This window comes from Cervus canadensis, chromosome 20 (genome assembly GCF_019320065.1).
Source record: "Cervus canadensis isolate Bull #8, Minnesota chromosome 20, ASM1932006v1, whole genome shotgun sequence".
In the NCBI taxonomy this organism is placed as follows: Eukaryota; Metazoa; Chordata; class Mammalia; order Artiodactyla; family Cervidae; genus Cervus; species Cervus canadensis.
The window spans coordinates 14,098,183-14,125,910 of NC_057405.1; the positions used below are offsets into that span (position 1 = coordinate 14,098,183).

Sequence of the window (27,728 nt, forward strand, 5' to 3'; positions counted from 1 at the left end):
AGACCTGGGGGCCCTATTGGGCCCTGACAGCTTCTGAAATGCTCCAGGACAGGTCACTTAGTTGTTTGACCCTCCATTTCCTCACTGGTAAATTAGAGGGGATAATAGATTCTACCTTAGGAGGCAGTCCGAAGATGGTGGAGGAATAGGACAGGGAGACCACTTTCTCCCCCATAGATTCATCAAAAGATCATTTGAATGCTGAGTAACTTCCAGAAAACAACTTCTGAACACTGGCGGAGGACGCCAGGCACCCAGAAAGGCAGCCCATTCTTTTCTAAAGGAGGTAGGACAAAATATAAAAGACAAAAAAGACAAAATACATAGGGATGGGAGGGAGTCATGAAGGAAGAGAAGTTTCCAGACAGTAGGAAACTCTTTCACAGGCATCCGTGGGGAGTTTTGGAATCTCAGGGGGCAACATAATCAGTGGGGGAGAAAAAAACAAAACAAAACACAGATTACACGCCTAACTGCTGCCAGCAGAGAAGTAGCCCAGATGCCCATGTCTGCCACCAGTGAGTGGGGGCTAGACAGGGAGGCACAGGCTGCATAATTGGTGTTTAGGTTAAGAACCGGGCCTGAATGCCCTGAGGACAATCTGAGGGAGCTAACATGAGATAGCAACCCAAATTGTGGAATCACCAGAGAGAGAGAGAGAGAGAGAGAGAGAGAGAGAGAGAGAAAAACTTTCCTGTGAAGGCTCTAACGTACAGCCTGGCCTCAATCCTCAGTCCTCAACAAAGGACTGAGTGAATACCAAAGGAAAGCTAGCCGGCTTCATACAGTCCAACCCCCACCCCCCCCACCCCCGCTGGAGGCAGTGGGGCAGGCTTGCCACAGCAGGAGCTGAAAGGGGCTGCTCCAGTGTCAACCCCAGAGACTGACATCCTCCACCTAACTGTGAGCAGGCTCCTAGTTGCTAACCACATCTCCCTTGGATCCTGGATGGTTGACATCTTCCAGGAGGGTCACAGCCTGAGATCAGCTCCCCAGAGGAGACACATGACATATCTGAGATGGTGCTTTCCTAGTGCACCCAGGAAACCAAGCGGCCGGGACCCGGTGGGGGAGAGGGGGGTTAAGATGCATGGTCCACCTGGGACAGTGCACTTACCAAGCACCTGGTCGCCTAAGCTCTTCAGACCTGGGAAAGGCAAAAAATGCACGCCCAGCTGAGTCTGTGCCCTTGCAGAGTACCCAAGAACCTGAGCAGCTTAGACCTAGGAAGTGCACAGAACACAGGCCCTGTTTTGGACAGTGCCCCTGCAGAGCACCCTGGAGCCTGAGCAGTGGAGACCCAGGAAGCACACGCTGCCTTGAGCTGGGGCAAACCCAGTGTGCTCCATACACTGTGAGCACTCCCCACATGCACCAACGATATTTGTTTGCAGTGTCCCTCCCTCCCCAGAACACAACTGAACAAGTGAGCCTAAATAAGTGACCACCTTCGTCCGCTTGTGTCAACGCAGAAATTAGACACTGAAGAGACTTGCAAACAGGGGAAGCCAAAACAAACAAGAGGGAATTGCTCTGAAAGTGACAGGTGCAACAGATTAAAACCTGGTAGTTAACATTGACTAAGCATTGGAAGGGGCCTATAGACCTTGAGTGGAGAAGGCAGTGGCAACCCACTCCAGTACTCTTGCCTGGAAAATTCTATGGATGGAGGAGCCTGGCGGGCCGCAGTCCATGGGGTCGCGAAGCGTCGGACATGACTGAGCGACTTTACTTTCACTTTTCACTTTCATGCATTGGAGAAGGAAATGGCAACCCTCTCCAGTGTTCTTGCCTGGAGAATCCCAGTGACGGCGGAGCCTAGTGGACTGCCGTCTATGGGGTCACAGACTGACGCGACTTAGCAGCAGCAGCAGCAGCATAGACCTTGAGAACAAGTACAAGCTGGAACAAGGAACTATCTGAAATTGAACTGACCCTACACTGCCCACAACAGCACCAGAGAAATTCCTAGATATATTTTTACTATTATCACTTTTTATTTTTAAAAAATTTATTTACTACTTTAAATTTCATTTTTATAACCTACTACTACCTTGCCAAAAAAAGACCCTATTTTTAAAGCAAATTATATATATATACATTTTATAATTTTTGTGGTTGTTTTTGTTTTGTATTTTGAATATTTTTTAGAGAGTCTAACCATTAATCTAGATTTTTAATCTCTGCTTTTTGGTATATCAGTTTTGTACCTTTAAGAATCTAATCTTCAGTATTCATTTTCACTTAGGGGTGTGATTACTGGCTTCATTGTTCTCTCTCCTTTTGATCCTCCCTCTTCTCCTCCAGGTCACCTCTATCTTCTCGCTCCCCTGTCTCTTCCCTACTTAACTCTGTGGATCTCTCTGGGTGTTCTGGGCTTGGAGAACACATAAGGAACTGATTATAGGCTAGATTGCTCTCTCCCCTTTTGACTCACCCTCTTCTTTCTTGGTCACCTCTATCTCCCTCTTCCTCTTCTCTTCTCCATGTAACTCTGTGAAACTCTCTGGGTGTTCCTCACTATGAAGAATCTTTTCACCATTAACCTAGACGTTTTATCATCTGTGCTATATGGATGGAGAAGTCTTAAGGCTACTATAAGAATAAGACTGAAAGCCAGAGGCAGGAGGTTTAACTCCAGAATTTGAGAACACCAGAGAACTCCTGATTCCAGGGAATATTAATAGACAAGAGCTCACCCAAAAGCCTCTGTACCTACCTTGAAACCAAGTTCCACCCAAGAGCCAACAAGTTCCAGAGCAAGATGTACCATGCTAATTCTCCAACAAAGCAGGAACACAGCCCTGAGCACTAAAAGACAGGCTGCCCAAAGCCATGCCAAACCCATAGACACCCCAAAACTCACTACTGGACACTTCATTGCACTCCAGAGAGAAGAGATCCAACTCCACCCACCAGAACACCAATGCAAGCTTCCCTAACCAGGAAACCTTGACAAACCACTAGTCCAACTCCACCCACAGGGAGCAGGCTCCACCATAAAGAGGAACCACGAACTTCCAGCCTACAGAAACGGCACCCCAAACGCAGCAATCTAAACAAAATGAAAAGGCAGAGAAATACTCATCAGGTAAAGGAACATGATAAATGCCCACCAAACCAAACCAAAGAGGAGGAGATAGGGAGTCTACCTGAAAAAGAATTCATAATAATGATAGTACAGATGATCCAAAATCTTGAAAACAAAATAGAGTTACAGATAAATAGACTAGAGACAAGGATTGATAAGATGCAAGAAATATTTAACAAGGACCTAGAAGAAATAAAGAAGAGTCAATAATGCAATAAATGAGATCAAAAGCACTCTGGAGGGAACCAACAGTAGAATAACTGAGGCAGAAGATAAGATAAGTGAGGTGGAAGGTAGAATGGTGGAAATAAATGTAGCAGCGAGGAAAAGAGAAAAAAGAATTAAAAGAAATGAGGACAACCTCAGAGACCTCTGAGACAATGTTAAACATCCCAACATTCAAATCATAGGAGTCCCAGAAGAAGAAGACAAAAAGAAAGGGCATGTGAAAATACTTGAGGAGATAATAGTTGAAAACTTCTCTAAAATGAGGAAAAAAATAGCCACCCAAGTCCAAAACCAGAGAGTCCCAAACAAGATAAACCCAAGGTGAAACACCCCAAGACACGTAATTAATCAAATTAACAAAGATCAAACACAAAGAACAAGTGTTAAAAGCAGCAAGGGAAAAGCAACAAATAACACCCCAGGGGATCCCCACAAGGATAACAGCTGATCTTTCAATAGAAACTCTTCAGGCCAGAATGGAATGGCAAGACATACTTAAAGTGATGAAAGAGACAAACCTACAACCCAGATTACTATACCCAGCAAAGATCTCATTCAAATATGAAAGAGAAATCAGAAGCTTTATGGACAAGCAAAAGCTGAGAGAATTCAGCACCACCAAACCAGCTCTTCAACAAATGCTAAAGGATCTTCCCTAGACAGGAAACACAGAAAAGGTTTATAAACTCGAGCTCAAAACAACAAAGTAAATGGCAACGGGATCATACTTATCAATAATTACCTTAAATATAAGTGGGTTGAGTGCCCCAACCAAAAGACAAAGATTGGCTGAATGGATTAAAAACAAGACTATATACGCTGTCTACAAGAGACCCACCTCAAAACAAGGGACACATACAGACTGAAAGTGAAGGGCTGGAAAAAGATATTTCATGCAAATGGAGACCAAAAGAAAGCAGGAGTCGCAATACTCAAATCAGATAAAATAGACTTTGACATAAAGACCATGAAAAGAGACAAAGAAGGACACTACATAATGATAAAAAGATCAATCCAAGAAGAAAATATAGCAATTATAAATATATGTGCACCCAACATAGGATCACCTCAATATGTAAGGCAAATGCTAACAAGTAAAAAGGGGACATTAACAGTAACACAATAATAGTGGGAGACTTTATACCCCACTTACACCTATGGATAGATCGACCAAACAGAAAATTAGCAAGGAAGTACAAACTTTAAATGATACAATGGACCAGTTAGACCTAATTGATATCTATAGGACATTTCACCCCCAAAACAATGAATTGCACCTTTTTCTCAAGTGCACACATAGGATTCTCCAGGATAGATCACATCCTGGGCCATAAATCTAGCCTTGGTAAATTAAAAAAAAAAAAAAAAAAAAAAAAAAAAAACCAAGTGAAATCATTGCAAGCATCTTTTCTGATCACAATACAGTAAGATTAGATGTCAACTATGGGGGAAAAGTAACTTAAAAATATAAACATATGGAAGCTAAGCAACACACTTCTGAATAACCAACAAATCATGGAAGAAATAAAAAATAAAATCAAAATATGCATAGAACCAAATGAAAATGAAAACAAGACAACCCAAAACCTATGGGATTCAGTAAAAGAAGTGCTAAAGTGAATGTTCATAACAATAGAAGCTTACTTCAAGAAACAAAAAAATCAAATAAATAACCTAACTTTACACCTGAAGCAACTAGAGAAGGAAGAAATGAAGAACCCCAGGGTTAGTAGAAGGAAAGAAATCATAAAAATCAGAGCAGAAATAAATGAAAAAGAAACAAAGGAGATGGTCATGGTCTTTGTAGACCAGAACCTGTGGACTGTAGTCTACGAGAAGAAGGACGCTGGGGAGCCAAGTCTCAAGTGAAACATGGGTACTTTATTTGCAGAAATGCATGCTTATATATCTTCAATAAAATGACTAGTCAGCCATTAAAAAAATGAAATTCCACCAGTTGCAACAAAATGGATAGTCCTTTAAGTACCAGGTCACTGAAGAGAGTCACTGAAGGGAATCCAAGCAGGTGCCCTTTCCCATGATCTCAGTCCTGAGAACTGAGTGCAGCTCTGCTCGTTCCTGTTTTCCAGGAGCTGATAAGGAACAGAGAGTCCTTGAGAAATGGCACACAAAGGCAGAAAACACATTGGATCCCTTAAAGTTGAATGTCCCCTGATAATTCCCCCTTTTTAATTTTTCATAATTGGAGGTGACTGTAGATACTTTTGTGAAAAAGGCCCTGACCAATTGAGTTTGTTTAGTTTGAACAATTTTAGTTGAAAGGCATCGGTATACTAAAAATATAATCATCAGGATAATTATCAGCATTATAGTTTCAGATCCAATACTATGTGTAATGTTTTGAAACCATCTTCGAGGGTTTAGCCCAGATAATTGATTAGCTAGCTGTTTAACTAAGGTTTCCAAATTGTTGGAACAGGATAGACTCTTAGAGAAAGTTTCAAAGATTTCCTTTTGCAACAAATGTATGTTTAAGGAAGCGTTATTATGCATATCTTGCAAATGAAATTTGATTTGTTTCCAATTGTAAGCATTATGGTTGAACCGAACAGGAGTGATACAAAATTGAGTAGAATTCCAATCACAATTTAACAATATTTGTTTTTGTAAATCTATTAATTGATCTCCAACCTATTGGATGGCTGTTTTTAATTCCTGAATTTTATCCTGAACTTTTTCATCTATCTGAACCTGAGTGACCCATATAGTATGAGCATCTTTAGTACAATTTTGAATAAAGTTTTGTGTTTGAATTGAAGTTTGTAAAGCAATGCCTGCAACAGAAGCAGTGGTGCAAATGGCTATTAACCCCAAAATGCCAAGAATTAGCCATCCAATGAATCGCTTAGATCGTCTGAGTAATTTAGTGAGTAACCAGGAGGCAAGCCCTGCCATGGGACCCTTTTCCCAGGGTCGTTGGAGATCTACTGGCAACCACAGACTATGTTGAGATCGAAGAATCAAAAGGGATTTGTTTTTTTTAGAGAAATAGAGGAATTAAGACAAGTATACAATTTGCAATCTATACAAGGCACAGAATGTAAAGTCTTATTAAATTGTAAGTTTCCTATGGCTATAACAAAAGGAAGGGAACACAAGCTTGTATAAAATATGAATGATTATAACAGAAGGGATAGTTACTATGACTACAACTGATCTCTGTGAAATATCTAGTCCAAGTTGCAAGTTTTTCAGTACTTGCAGCAAGTTTTCAGATATCCCATTGTTCAGGCCCAATTCGTTTATTGAGAATGATATGAGGGCAAGGAGGTGCCATTTCGCCATCAAGCCAGCCAAGGAGCCCTTTGTTATGGAAGTGTTTCATTGAACTGTTGGTAATCTTCCATGCTACTTGAGTAACATAATCACATATAGTACTGTTAATATCATCTGAGCAGTTAGATAGCCACATACCATGGGGTCCCTAATCAACAATGGTGTAATTGGCCACAAACATTAATTTCCCTGATTTAGCTTGACATCTACCCCAATAAACAGGAATATATTTAAAGTCCTTATAAATAAACCCCTTACATTCCAACTTTTGTCCTTTTCCTAGAGTTTTGTTAGTATGGACATGGTTTTCATTAAAAGGACAGGGCAGTAAACAGTCCAAGCAATGTGTGGAAGTTCTTTTTTGGAGGCAGAACAAAAGTCCACGTTTGTTGACAAACATTAATACATAATTCTGCTGGGCCCATGCATAAAGGAAGGATTTCATAACCTACAGAAGTGTTAATTAGTCTCCCTTCTTTCTCAGGATGAGAGGGCCCCTCCAAGCTCCAAGGAGGAGGCATATGTACTGAGTCATTAGTGGATATGATCGGTTCTATGTCTGTCCATTTTATAACCTGCAATAAAGAGGTGGGGGGTTAGGTATATAAGCCCAATAAGTGTGATTAATCAAGTCAGCCTGAGCGGGGGAAGCAAAAACAAGCAAAGCAAGCATAGCAACAAAAATATTTTCAGGATTTCGAGCATTCCCTGTTGAGAAACCAGATTTTCAGTTTGATTAGTAAGCGTTTTTTATCTGTCTCCAAGTAGGGAGATCATAAGGTTGATGACGTCGAGTGCGGCATTTTTTGGAAATTTTTAAAGCCGCCATGGCTTGTACTGTAATCTCCTCCTGGGGATTTTGCCTTTTCTTCTCTATCTTGGATGCTGGTGGCTCCCCTGGGGCAGATCTTCCAAAGAGGAAGCCAACTGATTTTGTTGGATCTATCTGGAGAAAAACAAGAAATACAAAATATTAATTTTCTAGATTTCCATTGTTTAGTCAACCCGTCTTGATACCAAATGAGCAGAGGAAGGGAGGTATCCTTCAATGTCTTGAAATGTTTTTCTGCTTTTGTCAAAATATCTCCTTGTGGTAAGTTTAAAAAATTTAAAACAAATAAAGCTGAATTAACAATAGTTATATGATTAAAGAATATATTGCATTGGAATCTAGTAAAGTCTGCTCTGGATAAGGAAGATAGAAGTGTTCCTATGTATTCCCCCTTTGTAATTTTTTTTTTTTTTTTTTTTTTGTAGTTTCAGTGTGTGATGTGTTCGTTCAACTATGTCCTGTGCTTGTGGATTATAAGGAGTGTCTGTAATATGTTTAATAGAGAATGAATGTAAAAATTGTTTTTTGAATTGCCTAGAAATATAGGCAGGGCCACTGTCTGTTTTTATAGAACTAGGTGTTTCCATTATTGTAAAGCAAGTCAACAGGTGGGCTATAACATGTTGTGTAGTTTCACCTTGGAGAGGTGTGGCCCATATAAAAGAAGAATTTGTATTGATTCAGACATGTAAGAAGGAAGAGGGAGAACGTTTAGGGCAATGAGTTATATTTATTTGCCAAAGTTTACTGGGTTGTAATCCTCGAGGATTGGTATTTTGTGCAATGGGTTGAAGATGTAGGGGCTTACAAGTAGAGCAATTATTAATGATTTTTTTAGCATGTTGGTATGGAATTTTCTAAATTTGATGTAATGAGCCAGAATTATTGTTTAATAGAGCATGTTGCTCTTCAGGAGTAGCAAAAGAGACAAGTTTATCAGCTTGTTCATTGCCATGAGCCATAGAGCTAGGAAGACAAGAATGTGCTTGAATATGGGTAATATAAATGGGGTAAGTGTGGTTCTCAACAATAGATTGTAGTTCAAGAAAAATTGTTGAATAATAGACTGATTAGAATTTATGGTAGAAGTTTTTATATATCGTATTACAAAAACTGAACATAAAGAATAAGAAACTATATTAATAGGGTAAGGATGTAGATGAATAACCTGAATGAGAGCATATAATTTATTTTGTTGAGCAGAGTGAAATTTAGTATAAAAAACTTTATATTCTTTGAGAGACCAGAATGAGGCTTTAGTGTTTTTAGTCCCATCTATATAAAAAACACCAGTTTGAGGTATAGGTTGTGATGTGACAATGTGAGAGGTAATAAATTCAGTATTTTTGAAGAAATTCCAAAGTTTGTTAGAAGGATAATGAAATGAAATTTCTTTAAAATATTTCAGAAAGGCTATTTGAAAATTGGTAGAAGTTGTAATGTGTTTTTGAATTGAGATTTATTAATAGGTGCTACAATTTTATGAGGATCAGAGCCAATTAGAGTCTTAGCTCTGTTTTTTCCATTGATAATGATTAGAGTGATCAAATCAAGATAGAGTGTAAGTGACTTTGTCCCTCTAAAATGGGTATAGATCCATTCTATCAGGTATTCTTGTTGGGTAAGAAGTCCTGTGGGAGAATGGAGAGAGGGGAGTATAAATAACTCTAGAGGTAAATAAAGTCTAATATGAGTAAGAAACTGTTTTTGCAATTTATTTTGTATTAAACAGAGTTGTCGTGTCTTTTGTGAAAGTGAACGAGGGCTATTTAAATTGGAATCTCTTTTTAAAGTGTTAAATAAATTAGTCAGTTGATAATTTATAATGTCTAAAGAGGGTCTAATCCAATTTATATCACCTAAAAGTTTTTGAAAATCACTTAAGGTTGATAATTTATTAACATGAATCTGTGTTAGTTGGGGAGTAATACGTTGTCTATTAACAATAAATTTTAAGTAATGGTAAGGTGTAGAGGTTTGACTCTTTTCAGGGGCAATGATTAATCTAGAATCTTTTAAGTATTATTGTGAAGTGAAGTGAAGTCACTCAGTCCTGTCCGACTCTTTGCGACCCCGTGGATTGTAGCCTACCAGGATCCTCCATCCATGGGATTCTCCAGGCAAGAATACTGGAGTGGGTTGCCATTTCCTTCTCTAGGGTATCTTCCCGACGCAGGGATCAAACCCGGGTCTCCCGCATTGGAGGCAGACACTTTAACCTCTGAGCCACCAGGGAAGTGGCTCAGCTGGTAAGTATTGTTGAGCTATGTCAAACATCTGTTGAGTTTTTAAAATAGAAGGAGCTGTAAGCAATATATCATCTATATAGTGAATAACAAGAAAGTTAGGATTTTTTTTTAAAAAATAGGTTTAAGAGCTTTGGCTACATAATATTGACACATGGTGGGAGAATTTATCATTTTTTGAGGCAACACAGACTATTGATATCATTTGTGAGGGCCGATATGATTAGGATAAGGGAGAGAGAAAGCAAATCTCTGTTGGTCTAGAGGGTGTAGAGGTATAGTAAAAAAGCAATCTTGTAAATCTATAATAATAATATGTCAGTTTTGAGGAACAGTGGTAGGTGATGGAATTTTTGGTTGTAATGTATCCATAGGTTTCATGGATGCATTAACCTTTCGAAGGTCTGTTAAAAGATGCCATTTGTTAGATTTCTTCTTTATCACAAAAATGGGAGAATTTCAAGGGGAACAAGATTTTTCAATATGTTTTAATTTCAATTGTGTATCTATAAGTTTTTTAGTAGCCTTTAATTTCTCTTTTGTAAGGGGCCATTGCTCTGTCTAAATAGGCTTGTCATTTTTTCAAGTTATTTTAATAATTGTATTGTTTATTAAATGAGCAGTGGCCCCTAGGAAAAATGTGGAATATATATTTGAGTTTGTCATTGTATAAGTAAATATCTTCTTATTAAATTAAGGGGTGCATCTATTAAATAAGGTTGTAATGTTGTAGGCTGGCCTTCTGGTCCCTCACATGGATATATTTGGACATTTTGATAAACCTCTTGTATTTTGGTTTGAGAAACTCCTGCAATTTGGTAAGAAATTCTTTGTATAGGCCACGATTTGGGCCATAAATATTTGGAAATAATGGTAATATTGGATCAGTATCAAGAAGACCAGAAAATCTTTTGTCATTAATTTTGATATTTACATTTGGTTGTGCATATTTAGGTATTATTGATGTCCATAAGGATTGTTTTTGATTATTATTACCAAATCCATCTGTCCGTATATCATTAGAGGAGTTAATAGAAATGTAAGGTAAAAGAAACAAGGTGTCAATCCTTTTTTAAATGGCTCTTATCCCTACAAACAAAACATATTCCATTTTTCTTTTTATAAGTAGCAGCCATTGCTTCAGCTAACATTTGCATTTTCTGAGTTTTTGATCCTAAGTTGCGACAAGCTTTTAAATAATCAATAACATTTCCGGTCTCACGAATCGGAGCGATAGCTCTCTGACATTCCTGATTCACATTTTCATGTGTAAGCAGTTTCTCTAGTTGTACTCTGGCCTCCTCTCTGACAACACTATGGGAGATAGCAACTCCCAGTCTAGCTAAAAATATCAAGATAGGCTTCACTAGGCCCTTGTAACATCGTTGTGTAGCTCTCTTTAGGTTCTTTTTGAGGAGTAATTTGATCCCAAGCTTCAAGGGCACCTTCTTTCAATTGCTCATGTAACAAAGGAGGACATTCTATCTGAGCTTCCATTGAATTAAATTGCCCTGTACCGGTTAACATTTTAAAAGTAATTTGGTTTGGGGGAGTGCCAGCTTGAGCATTAGAATTGGCATGATCTTGGGCCACATCATGAAACCATATTCTCTATTGAAGATATTTTCCTGGTTTAAGAAGAGTTTTTATAAAAATTTGCCAATCATAAGGAATAAAATTTTCAATAGGAGATGTCATAGTGTTTAGAAGTTCTTTAGTAAAAGATGAGTGAGGGCCATGCATAGTTATAGCCTTTTTCATTTGTTGCATGTGAGCAAAATTAATGTCTTCATATTGAGGTATTAGTTGTCTTTGAGCATTAACATTTTTTAACACTGGAAAGGAAAAATGATCATCAGCCTCAGAGACTCAAGACTGCAAAGCCAGTAAATCAGAAAGCCTTTGTCGTGAAGGAGAATGAGTGGATGGTCTCTCTTCATAAATATGAGTGCATGCTAGGGGCTTATCACTGTCATCAAAAAACAAAGTATTGTTGGCTTTAGTGTCAAAGAGAGCATCAGAAGAATCATCATCAGATTCATCTTGTCCTTGAATCGAGGGGACCTTTGGTTTTGTGCCCATTAAAAGAGGAGGAGGAGCACTTGGGACAGCCGGAGCAGGGATGGTGGGAAAGTTTTGAAACATTTTATGTTGCTCTAATTGGGCCTTTTGTAAAGCTTTATCATCTAATTTATATTCATATAATGAGCATTCCACTTGTTGATGAATATCAGGGGGGCTAGAGTTGCCTTGAAATGGCAAGATCATGGCTTCAATGAGGGCCCACAAGGGCCAGAAATATATTGCAATATTTTCTCCCTGTCTTGCGGCTCATTCAACATTTTTTTTTTTAACCCAGTTCCAAATTTTTTAATTGAAACTGCCTTCATCAGGGAACCAGGAATTATATTCAACCACTGTTTGGAAACAAGCCTGTATATGCTGACGCAAAACCAAAAGTCCTTGAACCTTCAATAAATGATGAAGTAAAGTAGAATAGAGGTGGGGCTTTCCAGCCATTTGTCCCATAACCCCTGCACTTACTGCCCTCCATAGGTCCTAACATTCACTCCGTCCACTTGCCAAGGTCGTTCACCAGGTCCCTGTTCGGGCGCCAATTGTCACAGTCTTCGTAGACTGGGACCTGGGGACTGGAGTCGACAAGAAGAAGGACACAGGGGACCCAAGTCTCGAGTGAAATAAGGGTACTTCATTTGCAGAAACGCATGCTTATATATCTTCAATAATATGATTACTCAGCCATTAAAAAGAATTAAATTCCACCAGTTGCAACAAAATGGATAGTCCTTGTCAGGGAATGTTTGATGGGAGGATTCCTACATGCTGTCTCTCATGAGTCCTTTGTCCCTCTTCAAGCGGAACAGCATGCTGCTCCCAGGGACTGAGGTCATTGTGTGAGGCAGGCTTGGGTCTCCTTTAGTAAACATTCTCTTTAGGACAAAACTGCTTAGTCTCGTTCCCCTTTCTTGAGATATGGATTGTGTCATGACCTTGTGACTAACATTACCCCTTGTTCCCTTGGTAACGGTTGCTGTACGTTTGGTTTTCTGATCTCTATCATTCCCGAAAGAAGTTTCTTGTACCACAGCCTATATATACTCATAGGAAAATCATTAAAGCACCTTTGCTCCATCAGAGCTTAGGTCCCTGGGTCTTTTTTTTCCTCTCTCTCTCTCTTTCTTTCTTTTACTTTCTTATCGTCTACTCCATACCACCAGGTTCCAGTCCATTAAAGGACCCCAACAGTCCTTTAAGTAGAAGGTCACTGATGAGAGTTACTGAAGGGAATCCAAGCAGGTGCCCTTTCCCATGATCTCAGTCCTGAGAACTGAGTGCAGCTCTGCTCGTTCCTGTTTTCCAGGAACTGATAAAGAACAGAGAGTCCTTGAGAAATGACACACAAAGGAAGGAAACATATTGGATCCCTGAAAGTTGAATGTCCCCTGACAGGAGACTGTAGCAAAAATCAACAAAACTAAAAGCTGATTCTTTGAGAAGATAAATAAAATAGACAAAGCTGTAGCCAGACTCACCAGGAAAAAAAGGGGAGAAGAATCAAATCAACAAAATTACAAATGAAAATGGAGAAATTATAACAGACAACAGAAGAATACAAAGGACCATAAGAGACTACCATCAGCAAATATATGCCAATAAAATGGACAACTTGGAAGAAATGGACGAATTCTTACAAAAGTATAACCTTCCACAACTGAACCAAGAAGAAATACAAAATCTTAACAGACCCATCACAAGCATGGAAATCAAAACTGTAATAAAAAATCTTCCAACAAACAAAAGCCTAGGATAGATGGCTTCACAGGTGAATTCTACCAAAAATTTAAAGAAGAACTAACACCTATCCTACTCAAACTCTTTCAAAAAATTGCATAGGAAGGTAAACTGCAAAATACATTTTATGAGGCCACCATCACCCTAATAACAAAACCAGACAAAGATGCCACAAAAAAAGAAAACTACAACAAAGATGCAAAAATCCTCAACAAGATTCTAGCAAGCAGAATCCAATAACATGTTAAAAAGATCACACATCTTGACCAAGTGGGCTTTATCTCAGGGATGCAAGGATTCTTCAATATTTGCAAATCAATCTAGGCGATGCACCACATTAACAAATTGAAAGATAAAAACCATAAGATTATCTCAATAGATGCAAAGAAAGCCTTTGACAAAATTCAACACCTACTTATGATAAAAACTCTCCAGGAAGGAGGCATAGAAGGAACATACCTCAACATAATAAAAGTCATATATGATAAACCCACAGCAAACATTATCCTCAATGGTGAAAAGTTGAAAGCATTTCCCATAAAATCAGGAACAAGATAAGGGTGCCCACTCTCACCACTATTATTCAACATAGTTTTGGAAGTTTTAGCCGCAGCAATCAGAGAAGAAAAAGAAATAAAAGGAAACTGGAAAAAGAAGAAGTAAAACTCTCAGTTTGCAGTTCACATGATCCTCTACATAGAAAACCCTAAAGACACCACCAGAAAGTTACTAGAGCTAATCAATGAATATAGTAAAGTTTCAGGATATAAAATTAACACACAGAAATTCCTTGCATTCCTATACAGTAACAATGTGAAGACAAGGAGAAATTAGAAAACAATACCATTCACCATTGCAACAAAAAGAATAAAATACTTCAGAATAATTCTACCTAAAAGAAACAAAATACCTATATACAGAAAACTATAAAACACTGATGAAAGAAATCAAAGATGACACAAATAGATGGAGAAATATACCATATACCATGTTCTCAGATTGGAAGAATCAATATAGTGAAATAGAGTACACTACCCCAAAGCAATCTACAGATTCAATGCATTCCCTATCAAGCCACCAGAGGCATTTTTCACAGAACTAGAACAAATAATTTCACAGTTTGTATGGAAATACAAAAAACCTCAAACAGCCAAGGCAAGCTTGAGAAAGAAGAGAGAAACTGGAGGAATTAACCTGCCTAACTTCAGACTGTACTACAAAGCTACAGTCATCAAGACAGTATGGTACTGGTACAAAGACAGAAATATAGATAAATGGAACAAAATAGAAAGCCCAGAGATATATCTACGCACCTATGGACACCTTATCTATGACAAAGGATGTAAAATATACAGTGGGGAAATACAATCTTTTCAACAAGTGGTGCTGGGAAAACTGGTCAACCACCTGTAAAAGAATGAACCTAGAATACTTTCTAACACCATACATAAAAATAAACACAAAATGGATTAAAGATCTAAATGTAAGACCAGAAACTATAAAACTCCTAGAGGAAAACATAGGTAAAACACATTCTGACATAAATCACAGCAAGATCCTCTATGACCCACCTCACAGAGTAATGGAAATAAAAGCAAAAATAAGCAAATGGGACCTAATTAAATTTAAAAGCTTTTGCACAACGAAGGAAACTATAAGCAAGGTGAAAAGACAGCCTTGAGAATGAGAGAAAATAAAGCAAATGAAGCAACTGACAAAGAATTAATCTCAAAAATATACAAGCAGCTTCTGAAGCTCAGTTCCAGAAAAATAAAAGACCCAATCAAAAAATGGGCCAAAGAACTAAACAGACATTTCTCCAAAGAAGACATACAGATGGCTAACAAACACATGAAAAGATGCTCAACATCACATTATCAGAGAAATGCAAATCAACCCACAATGAGGTACCATTACACGCCAGTCAGGATGGCTGCTATCCAAAAGTCTACAAGCAATATATGCTGGAGAGAATGTGAAGAAACGGGTACCCTTTTACACTGTTGGTGGGAATGCAAACTAGTACAGCCACTGTGGAGAACGGTGTGGAGATTCCTTAAAAAACTGGAAATAGAACTGCCATATAATCCAGCAATCCCACTGCTGGGCATATACACTGAGGAAACCAGAATTGAAAGAGACACATGTACCCCAATGTTCATTGCAGCACTGTTTACAATAGCCAGGACTTGGAAGCAACCTAGATGTCCATCAGCAGACGAATGGATAAGAAAGCTGTGGTACATATACACAGTGGAATATTACTCAGCTATTATAAAGAATGCATTTGAATCAGTTCTAATGAGGTGGGTGAAACTGGAGCCTATTATACAGAGTGAAGTAAGTCAGAAAGAAAAACACCAATACAGTATATTAAGTCATATATATGGAATTTAGAGAGATGGTAACGATGAGCCTATATGTGAGACAGCAAAAGAGGCACAGACTTAAAGAACAGACTATTGGACTCTGTAGGAAAAGGCGAGGGTGGAATAATTTGCGAGAATAGCTCTGAAACATGTATATTATCATATGTGAAATAGATCTCTAGTCCAGGTTTGATGCATATGACAGGGTGCTCAGGGATGGTGTACTGGAATGACCTTGAGGGATGTGATGGTGAGGTAGGTGGTGGTGGTGGAGGTTCAGTATGGGGAACACATGTACACCCATGGCTGATTCATGTCAATGTATGGCAAAAACCACTACAATATTGTAAAGTAGTTAGCCTCCAATTAAAATAAATGTTAATTTTTAAAAAGGGATTTAATTGAACTTAAAAGCTTTTGCACAATTAGGTTGAAAAGATAACCCTCAAAATGGGAGAAAATAATAGCAAATGAAACATCTGACAATTAATCTTCAAAATATGCAAACAACTCATGAAGCTCAATACCAGAAAAATAAACAATCCAATCAAAATTTGGCAGAAGGCCTAAACTGACAATTCTTCAAAGAAGACATATAGGTGGGTAATAAAATGTGAAAAGATGCCAACATCATTCATTATTAGAGAAATGCAAATCAAAACTATAGTGAGATATCATCTCACATCAGTTAAAATGACCATCATTAAAAAGTACAAACAATAGATGCTGAAGAGGGTGTGGAGAAAAGGGAACCCTCTTGCACTGTTGGTGGGAATGTAAAGTGATACATCCACTATGGAGAACAGTATGGGGATTTCATTTAAAAAGATAGGAATGAAACTACCATACGACCCAGCAATCCCACTACTAGGCATATACCCTGAGGAAACCATAAATGAAAAAGACACACATAACCTAATATTCATTGTAGCACTATTTACAATATCTAGGACATGGAAACAACCTAGATGTTCACCAACAGCTGAATGGATAAAAAAGCAATATATATACACAATGAAGTATTACTCAATCATAAAAAGGAACATATTTGAGTCACCTCTAATAAGGTGGATGGTCCTAGAACCTATTATACAGAGTGAAGTAAGTCAGACCAAGAAAGATAAATATCATATGTTAACACATACAGATGGAATCTAGAAAGAGTGCTGATGATCCTATATACTGGGCAGCAAAGGAGACACAGGCATAAAGAACAGACTTTTGGACACAGTGGGGGAAGGAGAGGATGGGATAATTTGAGAGAATGGCCCTGAAACATATTCATGACCATATGTGAAATCAATAGTGAGTGTGAGTTTGCTGTATGATGCAGGGAACCCAAAACTGGAGTTCTGTGACAACTTAGAATAGGGGGGACAGTGATGGAGGTGGGAATGGTGCTTAAGAGGGAGGGGACATATGTATATCTAGACCAATTCATGTAGATGTAAGGCAAAAAGCATCACAATATTGTAAAGTAATTATCCTCTAATTAAATTACAATTTTATAAAGTAATTATCCTCTAATTTTTAAAGTATTAAAAAAATTTAAAAAGAGGAACAAGAGCCTTCCACCCTGCAGAAAAGAGACTGCAAACACAGTAAATTAAACATAATGGAAAGACAAAGAAATATGCAGCAGAAGAAGGAACGTGATAAAAATCCACAAGACCAAAAAAGTTAAGAGGAAATAGCAATTTATTGAAAATGAATTCAGAATAATGATAGTAAAGATGATCCTTGGAAATAAAATGGAGGCAAAGATAAATAGACTGGAGGCATGGATTGAGAAGATAAAAGAAATATTTAGCAAAGATCTAGAAGAAGTAAAGAATAGAAAATCAGCAATGAACAACACAATAAGTGAGATTAAAAATACCCTGGAGGAGGGGGAGGAGCCAAGATGGCGGAGGAATAGGATGGGGAGACCACTTTCTCCCCTACAAATTCATCGAAAGAAAAACTGAACGCTGACCAAACTTCACAAAACAACTCCTGATCGCTAGCTGAGGACATCAGGTGCCCAGAAAAGCAGCCCATTGTCTTCGAAAGGACAGAAAAGAAATCCAGTTCCATGCACCAGAACACTGATGCAAGCTTCCCTAACCAGGAAACCTTGACAAGCCAATCATCCAACCCCACCCACTGGGTGAAACCTCCACAATAAAAAGGAACCACCGACCTCCAGAATACAGAAAGCCCACTCCAGACACAGCAATCTAAACAAGATAAAAAGGCAGAGAAATACCCAACAGGTAAAGGAACTTGAAAAATGACCACCAAGTCAAACAAAAGAGGAGGAGATAGGGAATCTACCTGAAAAAGAATTAAGAATAATGATAATAAAAATGATCCAAAATCTTGAAAACAATATGGAGTTACATATAAATCGCCTGGAGACAAAGATTGAGAAGATGCAAGAAATGTTCAATAAGGACCTAGAAGAAATAAAAAAAGAGTCAATTAAAAATGAATAATGCAATAAATGAGATAAAAAACACTCTGGAGGGAACCAAGAGTAGAATAACGGAGACAGAATATAGGATAAGTGAGGTAGAAGATAAAATGGTGGAAATAAATGAAGCAGAGAGGAAAAAAGAAAAAAGAATTAAAAGAAATGAGGACAACCTCAGGGACCTCTGGAACAATGTGAAACACCCCAACATTCGAATCATAGGAGTCCCAGAAGAAGAAGACAAAAAGAAAGGCCATGAGAAAATACTCGAGGAGATAATAGCTGAAAACTTCCCTAAAATGGAGAAGGAAATAGCCATCCAAGTCCAAGAAACCCAGAGAGTCCCAAACAGGATAAACCCAAGGTGAAACACCCCAAGACACATATTAATCAAATTAACAAAGATCAAACACAAAGAACAAGTATTAAAAGCAGTGAGGGACAAACAACATATAACACACAAAGGGATTCCCATAAGGATAACAGCTTATCTATCAATAGAAACCCTCCAGGCCAGAATGGAATGGCATGACATACTTAAAGTAATGAAAGAGAATAACCTACAACCTAGATTACTGTACCCAGCAAGGATCTCATTCAGATATGAAGGAGAATTCAAAAGCTTTACAGACAAGCAAAAGCTGAGAGAATTCACAACCACCAAACCAGCTCTTCAACAAATGCTAAAGGATCTTCTCTAGACAGGAAACACAGAAAGGTTGTATGAACGTGAACCCAAAACAGCAAAGTAAATGGCAATGGGACCATAGCTATCAATAATTACCTTAAATGTAAATGGGCTGAATGCCCCAAACAAAAGACAAAGACTGGCTGAATGGATACAAAAACAAGACGCCTATATATGCTGTCTACAAGAGACCCACCTCAAAACAAGGGACACATACAGACAAAAAGTGAAGGGCTGGAAAAAAATATTCCATGCAAACAGAGACCAAAAGAAAGCAGGAGTCGCAATACTCATATCAGATAAAATAGACTTTCAAATAAAGGCTGTGAAGAGACAATGCAGGACACTACATAATGATCAAAGGATCAATCCAAGAAGAAGATATAACAATTATAAATATATATGCACCCAACATAGGAGCACTGCAATATGTAAGGCAAACAATAATGAGTATGAAAGAGGAAATTAATAGTAACACAATGACACTGGGAGACTTTAATACCCCACTCACACCTATGGATAGATCAACTAAACAGAAAATTAACAAGGAAACACAAACTTTAAATGACACAATGGACCAGCTAGACCTAATTGATATCTATAGGACATTTCACCCCAAAACAATCAACTTCTTTTTCTCAAGAGAACATGGAACCTTCTCCAGAATAGATCACATCCTGGGCCATAAATCTAGTCTTGGTAAATTAAAAAAAATTGAAATCATTCCAGTCATCTTTTCTGATCACAGTGCAGTAAGATTAGATCTCAATTACAGGAAAAAAATTATTAAAAATTAAACATATGGAGGCTAAATAACACACTCTGAATAGCCAACAAATCATAGAGGAAATCAAAAAAGAAATCAAAATATGCATAGAAATGAATGAAAATGAAAACACAACAACCCAAAACCTATGGAACACTGTAAAAGCAGTGCTAAGGGGAAGGTTCATAGCATTACAGGCTTACCTCAAGAAACAAGAAAAAAGCCAAATAAATAACCTAACTCTACACCTAAAGCAACTAGAGAAGGAAGAAATGAAGAACCCCAGGGTTAGTAGAAGGAAATAAATCTTAAAAATTAGGGCAGAAATAAATGCAAAAGAAACTAAAGAGACCATAGCAAACATCAACAAAGCTAAAAGCTGGTTTTTTGAAAAAATAAACAAAATTGACAAACCAATAGCAAGACTCATTAAGAAACAATGGGAGAAGAACCACATTAACAAAATTAGAAATGAAAATGGAGAGATCATAGCAGACAACACTGAAATACAAAAGATCATAAGAGACTACTACCAGCAGCTCTATGCCAATAAAATGGACAACTTGGAAGAAATGGACAAATTCTTAGAAAAGTATAACTTTCCAAAACTGAACCAGAAAGAAATAGAAGATCTTAACAGACCCATCACAAGGAAGGAAATAGAAACTGCAATCAGATCTTCCAGCAAACAAAAGTCCAGGACAAGATGGCTTCACAGCTGAATTCTACCAAAAATTTAGACAAGAGCTAACACCTATCTTACTCAAACTCTTCCAGAAAATTGCAGAAGAAGGGAAACTTCCAAACTCATTCTATGAGGCCACCATCACCCTAATTCCAAAACCAGACAAAGATGCCACAAGAAAAGAAACCTACAGGCCAATATCACTGATGAACATAGATGCAAAAATCCTTAACAAAATTGTAGCAAACAGAATCCAACAACATATTAAAAAAATCATACACCATGACCAAGTGGGCTTTATCCCAGGAATGCAAGGATTCTTTAATATCCGCAAATCAATCAATGTAATACACCACATTAACAAATTGAAAGATAAAAACCATATGATTATCTCAATAGATGCAGAGAAAGCCTTTGACAAAATTCAACACTCATTTATGATTAAAACTCTCCAGAAAGCAGGAATAGAAGGAACATACCTCAATATAATAAAAGCTATATATGACAAACCCACAGCAAGCATTTCCCTCAATGGTGAAAAATTGAAAGCATTTCCCCTAAAATCAGGAACAAGACAAGAGTGCCCATTCTCACCACTACTATTCAACATAGTTTTGGCCACAGCAATCAGAGCAGAAAAAGAAGTAAAAGGAATCCAGATAGGAAAAGAAGAAGTGAAACTCTTGCTGTTTGCAGATGACATGATCCTCTACATAGAAAACCCTAAAGACTCTACCAGAAAATTACTAGAGCTAATCAGCAAATATAGTAAATTTGCAGGATATAAAATCAACACACAGAAATCCCTTGCATTCCTATACACTAACCTAAAGAAACAAAAGACCTATACATAGAAAATTATAAAACACTGATGAAAGAAATCAAAGAGGACACAAACAGATGGAGAAACATACCGTGTTCATGGATCGGAAGAATCAATATTGTCAAAATGGCTATTCTACCCAAAGCAATCTATAGATTCAATGCAATCCCCATCAAGCTACCAACGGTATTTTTCACAGAACTAGAACAAATAATTTCACAATTTGTATGGAAATACAAAAAACCTCGAATAGCCAAAGTAATCTTGAGAAAGAAGAATGGAACTGGAGGAATCAACCTGCCTGACTTCAGACTCTACTACAAAGCCACAGTCATCAAGACAGTATGGTACTGGCACAAAGACAGAAATATAGATCAATGGAACAGAATAGAAAGCCCAGAGATAAATCCACAAACCTATGGACACCTTATCTTCGACAAAGGAGGCAAGGATATACAATGGAAAAAAGACAACCTCTTTAACAAGTGGTGCTGGGAAAACTGGTCAACCACTTGTAAAAGAATGAAACTAGAACACTTTCTAACACCATACACAAAAATAAACTCAAAATGGATTAAAGATCTAAATGTAAGACCAGAAACTGTAAAACTCCTAGAGGAAAACATAGGCAAAGCACCCTCCGACATAAATCACAGCAAGATCCTCTATGATCCACCTCCCAGAGTAATGGAAATAAAAGCAAAAATAAACAAATGGGACCTAATGAAACTTAAAAGCTTTTGCACAACAGAGGAAACGATAAGCAATGTGAAAAGACAGCCCTCAGATTGGCAGAAAATAATAGCAAATGAAGCAACAGACAAAGATTAATCTCAAAAATATGCAAGCAACTCCTGCAGCTCAATTCCAGAAAAGTAAATGACCCAATCAAAAAGTGGGCCAAGGAACTAAACAGACATTTCTCCAAAGAAGACATACAGATGGCTAACAAACACATGAAAAGATGCTCAACATCACTCATTATCAGAGAAATGCAAATCAAAAGCACAATGAGGTACCATTACACGCCAGTCAGGATGGCTGTTATCCAAAAGTCTACAAGCAATAAATGCTGGAGAGGGTGTGGAGAAAAGGGAACCCTCTCACACTGTTGGTGGGAATGCAAACTAGTACAGCCACTATTTAGAACAGTGTGGAGATTTCTTTAAAAACTGGAAATAGAACTGCCATATGACCCAGCAATCCCACTCCTGGGCATACACACCAAGGAAACTATATCTGAAAGAGACAGGTGCACCCCAATGTTCATCGCAGCACTGTTTATAATAGCCAGGACATGGAAGCAACCTAGATGCCCATCAGCAGACGAATGGATAAGGAAGCTGTGGTACATATACACCAGGGAATATTACTCAGCCATTAAAAAGAATTCATTTGAATCAGTTCTAATGAGATGGATGAAACTGGAGCCCATTTTATCGAGTGAAGTAAGCCAGAAAGATAAAGACCATTACAGTATACTAACACATATATATGGAATTTAGAAAGATGGTAATGATAACCCTATATGCAAAACAGAAAAAGACACACAGATGTATAGAACAGACTTTTGGACTCAATGGGAGAAGGCAAGGGTGGGATGTTTTGATAGAACAGCATTGAAACATGTATATTATCTATGGTGAAACAGATCACCAGTCCAGGCTGGATGCATGAGACAAGTGCTCGGGCCTGGTGCACTGGGAAGACCCAGATGTTCGGGTAGAGAGGGAGGTGGGAGGCGGGATCGGGATGGGGAATATATGTAAATCCATGGCTGATTCATGTCAATGTATGACAAAACCACTACAATATTGTAAAGTTATTAGCCTCCAACTAATAAAAATAAATGACAAAAAAAAAAAAAATGTGGTTTTCTTCTGGGCATACACACTGAGGAAACCAGATCTGAAAGAGACACATGCACCCCAATCTTCATTGCAGCACTATTTATAATAGCCAGGACATGGAAGCAACCTAGATGCCCATCAGCAGATGAATGGATAAGGAAGCTGTGGTACATATACACCATGCAATATTACTCAGCCATTAAAAAGAATTCATTTGAATCAGTTCTAATGAGATGGATGAAACTGGAGCCCATTATGCAGAGTGATGCAAGCCGGAAAGATAAAGACCATTACAGTATACTAACACATATATATGGAATTTAGAAAGATGGTAACGATAACCCTATATGCAAAACAGAAAAAGAGACACAGATGTACAGAACAGAATTTTGGACTCTGTTGGAGAAGGCGAGGGTGGGATGTTTTGAGAGAACAGCACCGAAACATGTATATTATCTAGGGTGAAACAGATCACCAGTCCAGGCTGGATGCATGAGACAAGTGCTCGGGCCTGGTGCACTGGGAAGACCCAGAGGAATCAGGTGGAGAGGGAGGTGGGAGGGGGGATCGGAATGGGGAATACTTGTAAATCCATGGCTGATTCATGTCAATGTATGACAAAAATCACTACAATATTGTAAAGTAATTAGCCAGCAACTGATAAAAATAAATGAAAAGTAAAATAAAATATAAATTGTGGTTTTTTAAAAATATTTTTTCCATTTATTTTTATTAGTTGGAGGCTAATTACTTTGCGATATTTTAGTGGGTTTTGCCATACATTGACATGAATAATACACACCTAATAATAGAGCTCCAAAATACATAAAGGAAAACATGACAGAATTGAAGAGGATTTGGACAGTTTAAAAATGAAAGCTGGAGACATTAATCCCACTTTCAACAGTGAATTGAAGAGGTAGACAGAAGATGAGCAAGGAAGCACTTCCCTGGTGGTGCAATGGTTAAAACTCTGCACTTCCAATGCAAGGGTCGTGGGTTTGACCCCTGGTCAGGGAACTAAAATCTCACATGACCTACAGTGTGGCAAAAAAAGAGAAAAGATCAGCAAGGAAATATACCTGGACAATAGTATAAATCAACTTGTCCTTACAGCATCTATAGACCACTTCACCCAACAGCAGTGAATGCATATTATTCTCAAAGGCACAAGAAACATTCTCCAGGACAGATCACATCGTAGACCACAAAATTAACTTCATTAAATTAAAAAATACTGAAATAATACAAAGTATGTTCATTGATCACAGTAGAATGTAATTAGAAATCAGTAACAGTACACACCAAAGTTCATTGAAGTATCATTTACAATAACCATATCTTGGCTACTTTTCAAATATATGTACCTTTTACCATGAGCTCTCTCTTAAGCTGTTTGGAAGTAACTTAAATAATAAAGTCAGCCACCAAGTCAGGAAACTTGTGTAGGAAGGTTTATGGCTGTTGCAGGAATTTCAAAGGCTCATTTACATAAAGTCTGGAAGACCCCATTAGTTATGTGCATGTGCCATTCAGGTTTTTAAACCTTGAATTTCACAAATGAACTGGGCACCATCTATGTGATAAGCATACCAGACCAGTAAGCCAGTCCTGATGATTTTTTAATTCAGTATGCCTTACATTGGCCTTTTCTATTCTTAGATATTCTAATAATTTAGACCTCACCTAACATAAATTTCCTTTTCAGATGAAGAGATTTACTCATATTTCCAAGTGCACCTTTCCAATCTTCTCCATGCTACTGAAGGGATTTTCACTCTCAGGAGTTACCTCATTATCCCATTGTGAAACTATCTAAAACTTACCAACTTTTTACTACCTAATTTAATTCCATTGCTTTATTCTTTTTGAGACTTTTTTTTCTTCCAGTTTTATTGAGATATACTTGTCATACAGTACTATGTAAATTTAATGTATACAGCGTGATGATTAGATTTACATGCATCCTGAGAATAAGTTTAGTGAATATCCATCATCTTATATAGATACAAAGTGAAAGAAAAAGATAATTTTTCCTTGTGATGAGAACTCTTAGGATCGACTCTGTTAATAATAATGCTCTTTCATATATCACATACAGCAGTTATTAATTCCATTGCTTTCTAATGTCTATTCAGGAGGTCCCACTAGCCAGAAGTTATGCATGTAGTGTCATTTGTTGAGCAGCTAAAGCATTCAGTACCCTGGGATGCTTTTACTCTTCCCTGCATCATTTTTGAAATTGTATGTATACTTAATTTTCACAGATTTTTGCCTACTCTCTACTAAATTGTTAGTTCTTAGAAAGGAGGGACCCTACCTTGTCATGCTTTGGATCTGTCCATATTGTCTGAGTGTTTTCTTAATAAATACTTTTTTTAAAAAATGTAATAATCTACTATACTCCTATAGATAATAAATACTACTTAAAAAATCATTTTTGCCCTTTTGAAAAGTTTATGTATACTATATTGATCATACTTGATCAAATTATTTGATTTATCTTATAAATAAATCAAATATTTTATATTTATAAATAAATATATTTATTTCATATAATAAAAAGTATTGTCTTTTTAAAATAGGAAGTTTAAAATATTTTAACTTTATTGTTCAGTCACTCAGTTGTGTCTGACTCTGGGACCCCATGGACTGCAGCACCCTGTCCTTCACCATCTCCCTGTCCTGTCATCATATTTTAGCTTTGTGAGTGAAAGTCACTCAGTTGTGTCCGGCTCTGTGACCCCATGGACTATACAGTCCGCAGAATTCTCCAGGCCAGAAAACTGGAGTGGGTAGCCATTCCCTTCCCCAGGGGATCTTCTTAATCCAGGGATCGAAGCTATGTCTCCCACATTGCAGGTGGATTCTTTATCAGCTGAGCCACCAGGGAAGCCCAGCAATCTATTTAAAACTAATCCATACTTTAAAAAAGAAAATGATAAAAATACCTATGTGGACATGATCTGCATTTGGAACAAGTCTAGTCTAACACTTCATTCCTTTGTAAGAGGGGCTCATATTTAAGAAGTACTTGTTATGTGCCAAGTACTGTGCTGGCCTCTTTCTGTTACTGACCCCTCATTATGACTTTTCCAAAGGTGTCCCAGACTCTGACAATTCTGCTGCTGAGACTACAGGGCTTTCTTGACCATTTGTCTTGTCCTATTCCTTGGTCAGGATGGTACAGGAAAGTTTACTTTTCCATTTTTCTTAGGATAAATTATAGAGATTTTAACAAAGGAAGGAATGAAATGTTGAAATATCTTGCAATCTTTATATCTCCCAATATGATCTTGGATATTTTTCCTGTCTCTCAGCTCCTCAAATAAGAAAGTAAAATTTATGGTTGGATTTTATCACTATCAGTCATCTCAGACTAAAAGAGAGGCAGACCTGCCTCAGAGAAAGAAACCACCAAGTCCATCCATAGAAATTAATTCCAAGCAAACTTTTCTTTTTTTTTTTTTTTTTTTGGTCTGCCTTCCTAGGATGGTCTGCCTTCCTAGGATGGGGAATGTGACTCAAACATAAACTATTTTGAGGGAGAAAATTTATCAGTAGAGAGCTGAAAATCCACTGTGAGGGCTTTTTGTTGTTGCTTAATGTTATCTTGAATAGAAAATAAAAAGGGCTTTGTTGAAGAAAAAACTCTCACTCTGTCTCTTAGAGTTTTTCAGGTAGTAATTATTACTTTAGGATGTGACTAGAAGAATGGAATCTCCCTGGACTTTGGGCAAAAATTCCCCTAAAACAAAGATTTAAAAATACACCCTTTTCACATGTGAGAAACCTGATGTTCAGGAAAGTTAAGTTGCTTCCTCAAAGTCCAAGACTAGGAAATGGCAACTGTGTGTATTTCTTTCTACTAAGACTTTCCTAGAGTCTGTTCCTTTAGATACTCAAAAAGTTTAACATTCATATAAACCTCAGAATTGTTGTATATAACCCACACACTGTTTCACTTACAATTTAGCAGGTTGTTTTGAAGAGCACAAAAAGAAGACTAAAGAATTAAAATGTGTGTACATGGGGATGATAGCTAGTGCCTATTAATTTTTTTCTTTTTTACCTTTTATAACTATCATTAGATTATAGAGGTAGAGAGTCTGGTAAATTGCAGAAAATTCTTAAACATATTGGAACACCAGAACACTTTATCTGTCTCCTGAGAAACTTGTATGGAGGTCAAGAAGCAACAGTTAGAACTGGACGTGGAACAACTGACTGATTCAAAATTGGGAAAGGAGTACGTCAGGCTGTATATTTTCACCCTGTTTATTTAACTTATATGCAGATTACCTTATGCAAAAGGCCAGGCTGGATGAATCACAAACTGGAATCAAGATTACTAGGAGAGATATCAACAGCCTCAGATATGCAGATGATACCACTCTAATGACAGAAATCAAAGAAAAACTAAAGAGCCTCTTGATGAGGGTGAAAGAAAAGAGTGAAAAAGCTGACTTAAAACTCAGCATTCAAAAAACGAAGATCATGGCATCTGGTCCCATCACTTCATGGCAAATAGATGAGAAAAAATTGGAAACAGTGACAGATTTTATTTTCTTGGGCTCCAAAATCA

The 27,728-nt window shown here is 37.6% G+C and overlaps 1 protein-coding gene across 6 annotated transcripts in view; it reads left to right on the top strand.

The window, feature by feature from the left end:
• Window positions 1–27,728, top strand: part of PHF3 (PHD finger protein 3) — a 171,676-nt gene that overhangs the window by 110,580 nt on the left and 33,368 nt on the right. For 2 of the 6 annotated variants that reach the window (XM_043439440.1, XM_043439441.1), the window contains exon 18: window positions 12,251–12,535. The exons of 1 other annotated variant lie outside the window; for it this stretch is intronic. In XM_043439440.1, the coding sequence (XP_043295375.1) occupies window positions 12,251–12,330 (80 nt within the window). In that variant the 3' untranslated portion in view covers window positions 12,331–12,535. Of the gene's footprint in view, window positions 1–7,873; window positions 9,415–12,250; window positions 12,546–13,076; window positions 13,186–27,728 lie in introns of those variants that run through there. 3 more of the 6 variants (XM_043439444.1, XM_043439442.1, XM_043439443.1) reach the window with 3 other exon arrangements.